Source organism: Narcine bancroftii, chromosome 11, assembly GCF_036971445.1.
Source record: "Narcine bancroftii isolate sNarBan1 chromosome 11, sNarBan1.hap1, whole genome shotgun sequence".
NCBI classification, from domain to species: Eukaryota; Metazoa; Chordata; class Chondrichthyes; order Torpediniformes; family Narcinidae; genus Narcine; species Narcine bancroftii.
The window spans coordinates 6,179,765-6,191,248 of record NC_091479.1 but is presented as its reverse complement, the minus strand read 5'-3'; the positions used below and the strand labels follow the sequence as shown (position 1 = coordinate 6,191,248).

General features: G+C 46.2%; 1 protein-coding gene across 1 annotated transcript in view; it reads right to left on the bottom strand.

Moving 5' to 3' along the window:
• Window positions 1-365: 365 nt before the first annotated feature.
• LOC138745843 (chondroitin sulfate proteoglycan 4-like) overlaps window positions 366-11,484 on the bottom strand; it is a gene marked incomplete at its 5' end in the record, with an annotated part of 85,636 nt that continues 74,517 nt past the window's right edge. Inside the window, 2 exons of the mRNA XM_069903225.1 lie at window positions 366-2,799; window positions 4,259-4,442. Of these exons, the coding sequence (XP_069759326.1) occupies window positions 902-2,799; window positions 4,259-4,442 (2,082 nt within the window). The remainder of the gene's footprint in view (window positions 2,800-4,258; window positions 4,443-11,484) is intronic.

Sequence of the window (11,484 nt, the reverse complement as noted above, 5' to 3'; positions counted from 1 at the left end):
AAAATAAATACCAAACCATTTTTAGGTCGGTTGAACTAATGCAATGTGTCAGCATCTTGATGGAATTAAACATGCTAAATTCAATAAAAGTTAATTTTAGGTTTCTCCAACTTCCTACACGATGCAGCAAATTTGAAATTATCTTTGTATTCAGCTTGAAGCTGTCGACCATGATCCCCATTTTTTTTTCAGGAAGCAAACCTTTCAGAAAAATTTGTTGTCCAGAGCTTTGAACCTGCAACTTCAGCAAGGAGAATGCCTGACACTGCAATGCTATGGGTGTGTAAGGTGATGACCTCACACTGAGGCAGTATGACCTTGGGAACAGGGAATGGAACTGAAAATGATCCAAGCCAACACAGCCATCGCTGGGAATCTCTGCAAACCTTTATATCCTGGGGAAGTGGATGGTGTCAATGTGCATATCAGCCGTAGAGAACACATTCTGAACAGGAGCAAATCCTACTAAATAACCAAATCTTTAATAATCCTTTACAGCTTACAACAAACACAGCCCAAATCCCATCGCAATCTCTCCATAGCTCGTTCAAATCCCCATCAATAGGATCTGCTGGCCCCTTGTGTAATTAGCATCTCCAAGGGCTTGCTTTCAATTGGAATAAATATTATTTTGAAATATTCTTTTTATAAAAATCAGTTATATTAATCTTTGTAACAGGTCATCTTGGAGCTAATAAGGCATTTAGTGTGGAAAATTATCTACCTTCAACAGACAGTGGGGGTGTGTGGAAGATTGCGAAGTAAAGCTATAAGCACAATGGGAACCGAACTGTCTCTCGTTCTTAAGGTGCAGGGAGTGATCTGGTTCAATCTGTTTTGTAACTCACTGGCAGCACCTTCCAGAGGTGGGATGGTGGGGGGAAGTGAACGGGTACAGGGATCATACCCAGTAGTGATTGGTTTTTACTGCAGTTTTGCTTGTTTGGCACAAGTGGTTCACTTCAGGGTTAACATGTCCACTGTTGCATTGCGCCTCTGTACCATTCAGTGGCCTGACATTCACCAGAGGCACAGATTGAGCATAATCTGTTTTCTTAAAGGTCTGTCTCTCCACCACGCCATTCCTTGGCTTAGAGGGAGGTGCCTGCACATTGTGCTTGCCGGTCTTGTTGCGTTTTGTAATGCATATGACGATTATTACAAGTATCAGCAACAATAAGGCGACGAGGATAACGGCAATGACGATCGCCGTGAGATTATTGCCTGTTGCAGAAAGAGCTCTCTCGTGGCTCGCCGTTGGTTGGATCTCTGTGGTTACACCATCCCACGTTGGCTCGCTGCCTCTTGCTCCGAATCCAAAGCGATTCCGCGTCACTGTGGGGGAATATACATCCATTTCACTTCCACCCCGAGCTGTCGGGCTGCCTGGGAAAGAAGTTTTAAGCAATATGGCATTGTAATGGCCATTCGGTATGTATGGGACAGCCCTAAATTCCAAAGCACCTTTCCCAGGTGGCACTCCGGCAGCTTTCAAGAGAAACTGGAAGCCATCCATCTCTGGGTAATCCCCATCCTCATCAGAATCGAAGACTTCTATTGCAATAACTTTGTCTTCGAGGTCAGCCTGGGTAAAGTTCTCACTGAGGAGACTGTGAGTTCCATTCTGTCGATGCAGCCTGATGAGTTGGCCGACTTTGGGCTGCTGTATGATGTGGAAGGAGGGAACACTTTGGGTCTTATTCCCCAGTTCGCTCGCATCCAAAACATTTGTATCAATCAAAATGGTGGTACTTCTGGGCCATTCTAGGTCATGGGCCACTCTCACCAGCGGTTGCACGGTAACGTTTACTGACCCAGAAATGTTCCCCTCGCGGGTCAGGGCCCAAACCTGGAAGCTGTCCTGGGAAATGGAGAGGTCTGTCATTTGGTATTCAAGTTGTTTGTTGTCGACCTGCTTCTGTGAGAACTCGGACACCACGGCCTTGTTTACAATTACCTCCCCGTGCCTTGGTTGTTGAATTATTTTGTACAATATTTTATCATCACCTTCGGTATCACCTGGAAGCTGTTCTCTGGTGATGACCACTGCTGGTTCACCCTGTCGTAACATAGTCTCTTTGTTAGGAATCCTGGTCACAGCGACTGGCACAACCTCAACAGTGACGGAGCCCCCGACTGCTGAATGTTTCCTGTCGGAGACTCTGAAATGGAATTTGCTGGTAGCTGGTGGGCCAGATGCTTGGAATAGCACTTTGCCAGCATTGATATCCGCTTGTGTGAATTGGTTTATGGCTATGCTGGTGTTAATCAGATGCACAAAGAAGCCATTGTCTGGACCTGTGACAATACTGTAGTGAATTTGTTCCGGCGTGTTATCAGGGTCGACAGTGTGCAAGTGGTGGTGTCTCAGAATCAGGCTGGAGCCTTGCAGCACATGAAGAGTTAATTCTGTGGCCATAATCTGTGGAGGTTGCCCCTCCACTGGGACCACAGTTATGTTGAAGAGCTCAGAAATAACAATGGCAGTTCTGTTGTCCATTGGCCGTGACAATGGCTTTCTCCTTGGTTCCAGCCAGGCTCGGAAGGCAAAGCTATCGGACAATGACCCTGAGCTGGTGTGAGTGTACGCCAACGCAGACAACAGCAAGTCTGACTGTGTGAAGTGTCGGACACTCCTGCCACCAGCCCGTGAGAGAAAGCCATGGACCGGCTGGGCGGTCACCTCAAATATCACATCGTAGGTAGGCTGAATGGACACAGGCACTGATGCCAGAAGGTTTGAGGCGTCCAAAGCAGACTGGTCAATTGCTGCACTTTGACCTTGAGGTAACTTCAGACCTGGGGAAGGAAGAAAGAAACTTCATTTCTGAGCCAGTTCTGACATTCTCCTTTCCTTCAGCCATCTCTCTACTGCTTAATGTTGACAGGATTGGGGTCAGTCACTAACTGGCTGAGCTTTTCACAGCCTCAGTCTTCTCCTGAACCTGTGACCTGGTGCTTGAGACCCCTGAGCAATCAAGGGGTCTGTAAAAACACGACACTGGAGAAACTCAGCAGGTCAAACAGTGAACTTCATACAGCAAAGAGAACGATACAGAAGTGGGTGAGTCCCGTTCTCGATCCCGATCTTGCAGCTCTCCGTCCGATTTGTTTCTGACAGCAATAGCCAGTGTTAATACATGCCATCGCCCCATTAACCTTCCCATAACACTGCCAATTACTTAACAAAGAATCCATTTCAAACATTGCCACCAATGCTGGAGCAACTAAATCAGGGAGATAAGAAAGGAGAAGTTTGGGGTTAAGAGAGTAAAGGGGAGAATATACATGGGAAGGTGTAAACATATGAACTAGGAGCTGCAGTTGCTACTCAGCACCTTAAGCCTGTTTGCCATTCGCAACCTTAACCCAGTAACTTTTCACCCACATACTTCAAAGAATCTTGTACATTTTTTGGGTAAATTTAGACATACAGCACAGTAACTGGCCCTTTTGGCCCACAAGCCTGTGCCGCCCAATTACAACCCTCGGTACATTTTGAATGGTGGAAGGAAACCAGAGCCCCAGGGGAAACCCACGCAGACATGGGGAGAACATACAAACTCCTTACAGACGGCATGGGATTTGTTCCCAGTCCCAGTCGCTGCAACAGTGGTGCACGAACCGCTTCGCTGACTGTGCTGCCTCTAATCATTTAATCATTTGACACCAGGGCCAGCATCAAAGGTACCAAACCCCTCTCCAACTGTCGACTATGTTGGCTGGCTAACCAAGAGTCGTGAATGCCTGTGCAAACGTATTCAAAAATCATGTCCGGCTGGAGATGGGGAGGTAATGGAATGTGATGGTGCTTCTCTTTCTCTGACTGTAGGGGGCGCCAGGCAATGCTAATCCCTGGAACGCGAGCTGTGTTAGAAGCTCAGAACGGGATTGAAGGGGCCATTCCTGTATCACGACATTTTACCTCCTAGACCCCTTGTCAATTTCCCGGAACATCTGCAGTCAAAAGTGATGTGCAGGCATCTGTGAACAATGGGCTAATGAACAGGACATTGCCGCGGATTCATTGCAAGTCCCGCCTCTTTACTTCCCGCTCTTCTGGCACCTGTCTAAACGCATTGAGAAACTGAGATCTGGAGTTTTGATCGTTCGTTTGTGAACATCCTTCAGACTGGCAAAATCACGCAGTCTATCGAAAAACCTATCTATCTTCGTCATGGCAAACTAAAGCAATTTCATTTAATATTACATTTCTGTTTTTAACATGACAATAAATAGTGTCTGACCTTAAGCTTACCTTTGTTCCTCCAAAGCTGGGTACCTTGTCCAGGGCTATGGTTCTCAAAGGAGATCCACAGGGTTAGGTTGTGCCTCTCTGTAACTGCCGGAGGAGAGGAAACTGTGAACTGGAATGAATCTGGACTCTTCCAGAGGGGCTCCTTGGGCCAGTCATGTTGGTAGAAAATGTTGGCAGCCTCCAGCTGTTGGTGGAAGGATGAACATCATTGGGAACACTGCCAAACATTATCCTGGATATGTTTTACTATCCCTCACTCTGTACAACAGTTCAAGCCAAGTACAAGCAAATGAAACAGCATTCTCCAGTCCTCGGTGCAAAAGAGATGGTGTCTTAAGGAAGGAGCCTTTATCCTCAAGGACCCCACCACCCAGGCCATGCCCTCTTCGCTCTGCTACCATCAGGAAAAAAGTACAGGAGCCTGAAGATGAGCTCCCAGAGGCACTTCCCTGCTGCCATCAGATTCCTGAATGGACAATGGGCCACAGACACTGCCTCACTTAATCTTCTGTTTTGCACTAATTTATTTGTAAATGTAATTTTACAGCAATATTTGCTCTGTGATGCTACTGCAGAACAATGAATTTTGTGGCCTGCTCATGACAATAAATCCTGATCCTGAGTATCCTTGCCACAGTTTACCCTGTCAAAGACCCATTCTTTCCCACTGTAACTGGGGGCCTGTAAAATAATGTTGCACTTGCTCCATTTGAACTGGTCTCTCTGTGAACCTCTTGCACTCTGTCCTGTATATTATGTGCTGGACTTATCCATGGGTTGACTTGGCGGATAGCGTGCACAACAAATCTTTTCACTGCACCCTAGTACGTCACAATAAAGGGGAACCTGAACTGAGCACATCCTTGGAATTTCTGAGCTGACAGTGATTTAATGTGTAATTTCAATTCACCGTCCCATTCCCTTGCTGACATTCTGTCCATGGTCTCATGTCCTGCCAGACTGAGACCATCCTCAGCTTCCATGTGGGCACCCTCCAACTGGATGGCATTAACTTAGACTTCTCCAGTTTCCGTTAAAACTGCCCCCACCCACCTTCTTCCCATGTCGCCTTTTCCCCAGCTCTGTCCCCTTCACAGGGCCAAACATATCCAATGAACTCCTGTTGTTGGTCTGGCCAGCACCATCTTTATTCTGACACCTTCCTGTTCTTTGCTTGTACCTTGAAGAAGGGCTCAGACCCAAAATGTCGGTAATGTATCACTACCTCCTGTGGACACTGCGAGACCGGCTGAGTTCCTCCAGCGTTTCTGTGTGGTTTTACTACAATCACAGAGTCTGCAGACTTCCGTGGTTCACTCAATTCATCATTTTAACCCAGAGCCTGTGCCGGAGAGTTAACTGAGGTGTTTAACTTCTGATAAATGACTCTGTACCTGTCCTGATAGAGATTGTTTAGCTCTGACATTTTAACATTTCTAGAAACTAAAGTTAAAGGAACCTTGAAGGAAATTACCCAGCCAGCAGGCAGTGTGTGAATGAGTTTTACCATGCACACACTGCCCGGCAGATAAGGTAACGGTGTCCTGGTTGGAGACGTAACTCTGAAGCCTATGAGGTGGCTTTACTTTCAGAGGATATTAAAACATTCTTCCAGTATGAAGCATGAGCAATGTGATTTTAGAAACTCATTTATCTCCCTTGACACCAACAATAGCAAGAGTTAGAGAGCCATGCTTCAGCAACAAACCATTAAACCAAAACTCCACGGTTCAAGTTACAAGGGTAGTTATCTTCTTTTGTATTCCTGTTTACCCTGAACTCTGTCTTCCGTCCTGTCACAGCACAACTCAGGAGATCATTCAACCCCACTTTCCACCTCACTCTCTCCCAGACCCTTGCAAAATGCTTCAATTCCAAGTATTTATCTGACTTCCCCCCTCTGAAAGTGACAACTGAATCTTAAAGCTGTAATTGTCTGGATTACAACTGGTTCTTTCTTCCACCAGTCTGGCGACTCGGCCTCCGTAAATTTGGATGGTGCCATTCTCTCTCTCCTTTCAGTGAACAGTACCAGTTTCTATCATCCACAGTTCCAGTAAATCTCCTCGCAACATCTTCATATCCTTCCTAGAGTACGGGTCCCAGAAATGAACACAATGTTCCAGCTGGGATTAATCCATAAACATCCTACAATTCTATAAGTGTAGTATTATTATGTATGAAATCTATGCCCCATTATATAGCTTCCTATGTGCCATTTTAAACTGTTGTATTAAATACCTAGTGTCGCTGAGAATGTCCTCCCAGAATCACAGTGCGGCTTTCGCGCAAACAGAGGAACCACTGACATGGTCTTTGCCCTCAGACAGCTCCAAGAAAAGTGCAGAGAACAAAACAAAGGACTCTACATCACCTTTGTTGACCTCACCAAAGCCTTCGACACCGTGAGCAGGAAAGGGCTTTGGCAAATACTAGAGCGCATCGGATGTCCCCCAAAGTTCCTCAACATGATTATCCAACTGCACGAAAACCAACAAGGTCGGGTCAGATACAGCAATGAGCTCTCTGAACCCTTCTCCATTAACAATGGCGTGAAGCAAGGCTGTGTTCTCGCACCAACCCTCTTTTCAATCTTCTTCAGCATGATGCTGAACCAAGCCATGAAAGACCCCAACAATGAAGACGCTGTTTACATCCGGTACCGCACGGATGGCAGTCTCTTCAATCTGAGGCGCCTGCAAGCTCACACCAAGACACAAGAGAAACTTGTCCGTGAACTACTCTTTGCAGATGATGCCGCTTTAGTTGCCCATTCAGAGCCAGCTCTTCAGCGCTTGACGTCCTGCTTTGCGGAAACTGCCAAAATGTTTGGCCTGGAAGTCAGCCTGAAGAAAACTGAGGTCCTCCATCAGCCAGCTCCCCACCATGACTACCAGCCCCCCCACATCTCCATCGGGCACACAAAACTCAAAACGGTCAACCAGTTTACCTATCTCGGCTGCACCATTTCATCAGATACAAGGATCGACAATGAGATAGACAACAGACTCGCCAAGGCAAATAGCGCCTTTGGAAGACTACACAAAAGAGTCTGGAAAAACAACCAACTGAAAAACCTCACAAAGATAAGCGTATACAGAGCCGTTGTCATACCCACACTCCTGTTCGGCTCCGAATCATGGGTCCTCTACCGGCACCACCTACGGCTCCTAGAACGCTTCCACCAGCGTTGTCTCCGCTCCATCCTCAACATCCATTGGAGCGCTCACACCCCTAACGTCGAGGTACTCGAGATGGCAGAGGTCGACAGCATCGAGTCCACGCTGCTGAAGATCCAGCTGCGCTGGATGGGTCACGTCTCCAGAATGGAGGACCATCGCCTTCCCAAGATCGTATTATATGGCGAGCTCTCCACTGGCCACCGTGACAGAGGTGCACCAAAGAAAAGGTACAAGGACTGCCTAAAGAAATCTCTTGGTGCCTGCCACATTGACCACCGCCAGTGGGCTGATAACGCCTCAAACCGTGCATCTTGGCGCCTCACAGTTTGGCGGGCAGCAGCCTCCTTTGAAGAAGACCGCAGAGCCCACCTCACTGACAAAAGGCAAAGGAGGAAAAACCCAACACCCAACCCCAACCAACCAATTTTCCCTTGCAACCGCTGCAATCGTGTCTGCCTGTCCCGCATCGGACTGATCAGCCACAAACGAGCCTGCAGCTGACGTGGACTTTTTACCCCCTCCATAAAGCTTCGTCCGCGAAGCCAAGCCAAAGAAAAAAAAAAGAAAGAAAAAAGATTAAATTTTATAATAATGTTTACTGTCATACAGGTAAGAACCATAGAACACTACTGCACAGGAAAACAGGCCATTTGGCCTTTCTAGTCTGTGCCAACCATCATCTCCCTAGTCCCACTGACCTGGGATCCCATTCCATAACCCTCTTGTCCTCTCCCATTCATGTATTTATCCAATTTATTCTTAAAACACACGATCAAGCCTGCATTCAACACATCAGATGACAGCTCATTCCACACTCCACCACTGAGTGAAAAATTTCCCCCTAAACCTCTCTCCCTTCAGCTTAAAAATATGACCTCTCGTAATTATTTCTCTCAATCTAAGTGGAAAAAGTCTATTCGCATCCACTCTGTCTATACCTCTCATAATTTTGTAAACCTCGATCAAATTTCCCCTCATTTTTCTTCACTCCAAGGAATAAAATCCTAACCTGTTCAATCCTTCCCTGTAACTCAACTCCTGAAGACCCAGCAACATCCTAGTAAATCTTCTCTGCACTCTTTCAATCTGATTGATATCCTTCCTGCAGTTCGGCAACCAAAACTGCACACAATATTCCAAATTTGGCCTGTCCAATGTCTTAAACAATGTATAACGCACCAACATACTTACCAGCTGCAGCCAAACAGATATTTTTGTAATAAAACGACAAAAGACAGGAGAATGGGGATGAAAGAAAAAATGCATCAGCCATGATTGGAATGGCAAAGCAGACTTGATGGGCTGAATGGCCTAATTCCTTTCCTAAGTTCAGTAAATGAAATAGTGCAGACATGTCTGTCTGTGGTCTTGAAGTAGGTTGAAAAGAGGAGGTTCAACAGCCTTATAGCTTTTGGAAAAAAAAACTGTTCTTGGACCTAGAGGTACTGGCCTTCAGCTTCTGTACCTTCTTACCAAAGGTAGCAGTGAGACAAGGTTGTGACCAGGGTGACGGGATACTTTTATGATGAGCCTTCTCGAGGCAGCGCCTCACAAAGATGTCTTCAATGGATGGGAGGTTGGAGCCTGTGATGGACCTAGCTGTGTTTGCTATTTTCTGTGGCCTTCTGCATTCCTGGGCACCTGAATTATCAGAACGGGGTATAATGCAACCTGCTGCTACACTTTCCACACTAAAACGGTTGAAGTTTCATAGAGAATTCAATGACCCCACATCTTCTCAGGCTTCTTATAAAAGTAGAGGCGTTGCTGGGCCTTTATCATGGTTGCTTTGATGTGCTGGCTCCAGGAGAGGTCAATAGACAATAATAGACAATAGGAGCTGGAGTAGGCCCGTCGGCCCGTAGAGCCAGCACCGCCATTTTACAGATCATGGCTGATCTCTACCATCAGTACCCCTTTCCAGCCTTATCCCCATAACTTAATAACCCTCTCCAACACCATCCCGCCAATGAAGATGGGTAATGGTTCCCTCTTCCCTTCTGAAAATACATAATAAGCTCCTTGGCCTTGTTGATGTTGAGAGCAAGATTTTGCTGCCACTTTTAAAACACCCACCCTCCTCCTGTACTCCTTTATAATTGTATCATTTTCCATTGTACCAATAGACTTCTCCAATTTCTCACCAAACAGCATAGCCTCTCAGTGTTAAATAGGATCTGGCCGTTACTTTGACTACCCCTTCCACCAGTCTGCATCTTGCTCTCTGATTACCTCACTGTTTACTATAATTTTCTGTTCTCTGACTTCTGCAAACATTGTAATAATGCCATCAAGCCTAGTTTATGTCGCAGTATCAATTCTCGGGGAACAATATCTCTCTGGTCTGCAAACAACTGCTCGTCACTGTGCTCCCTGCTTTCTTTTACCTATCTAATATTCTTTCCAATCTTTTTAACCCCATGGGCTCACCTTATTATGTTGTATCTTAACAAAACTACTTTGAAAATCCACACCCCTGAACAAGTCTCTCCACTAAACAAAGAACGCAAGTTAATCAAATATGGTTCAATGTTCATTGGCAGACATGTTCTGTTACTAGTTACACGTTCCGTTACTAGTTACACGTTCCGTTACTAGTTACACGTTCCGCTACTAGTTACACGTTCCGCTACTAGTTACACGTTCCGCTACTAGTTACATGTTCTGCTACTAGTTTTCAAGAGAATGAGTTTTGTCAGAGATTATTGAATCTGTTTTTCCATCACAGGGCGACAGTTTTCTGGTTTAACTTTACACAGGGACTGACATTCTAGCTGGTTGCATCACTGTCTGGTACAGCGGTGCCAACGCTCAGGACAAGAAAAAACTCCAGAGGGTTGTTAACTTGGCCTGCGACATCACGGGAACCAGACTTCACTCCATCAGGGACATCTACATGAGGTGGTGTCTTAAGAAAACAGCTTCTATCCTCAAGGACCAAGCCCCCCCCCCCCCCCCCACCTCCACCACCCAGGCCATTGGGAAAAAGGTACAGGAGCCTGAAGACGAGCACCCATTAGCACAAGGACAGCTTCTCCCCCTCCACAGACACTGCCTCACTTGTTTTTTTCTTGCAGTATTTTAATTTATTTTGTAAGGTGGTTTATATAAATGTTTGCCCTGTGACACTGCCGCAAAACAACACATTTCATGACATGCTCATGACAATAGATCCTGATTTTGATTCTGGCATGATCAATGCTCCAGGTTTCATCAGTCAGCAGCTCTCCAACACAGGGAGGCCGACTGTGGACAGACTCACCCACACGAACAAGAGATGGGTTCTGAAGAGGATCATTAGCCAGAAACACAACTTGTTTTCTCTCTCCACAGATGCTGCTGAACCCAAGATTTGCAGCACTTTCTGTTTGAATTTCAGAATGATGACATTTGCCGTTTTAGATGTTTCATTTGACATTTCCCATCCGACTGGTGCACAGTACCAACCTCGAACTCCGGACTGGTGCGCAGCCTCTAACGCATGGTCACCTTGTCAATGCTCCAAACATTCCCCACCACTTGCGCCTTTGTTTGCAATGTCCTAGTCCAGGGGCTGCTTTTTACTGTCAAACTTGATTTGGTCCTCTCCTTGCAGTCTACACAAGCATCACACCCAGTCCCAGGGGAGCGTGTGTTCACCCCCCCCAAACCCTCCCCCACCAGAGACTATTCAAAATAAATTATTTACAAAAGAAAAACCATTCCGAGTTCCCACCCTTGCTTTCATATCCATACATTCCCGTCACAATAGCAATAACAGGGATTCCTCCAGTGGCCACCCATTTCAATTCCCCATCCCATTCTCTTGCTCACATGTCTGTCCATGGTCTCATGCTCTTTCACCTGCAAATTGGAGGAGTAACACCTCATCTTCCGACTGGGCCACCAAAACTGGATGCCATTAACCCCATTTCTTCTTCCTCGACACCCTTCCCCCGGCTCTGCCTCCCTCTCTTCCCTCCATCTCCTTTCACAGACCCAAAATCAATTCTAACCTGTCCTCTTATCACATCCAATTAACACCTTTTGTTGGCCTGGACTCCT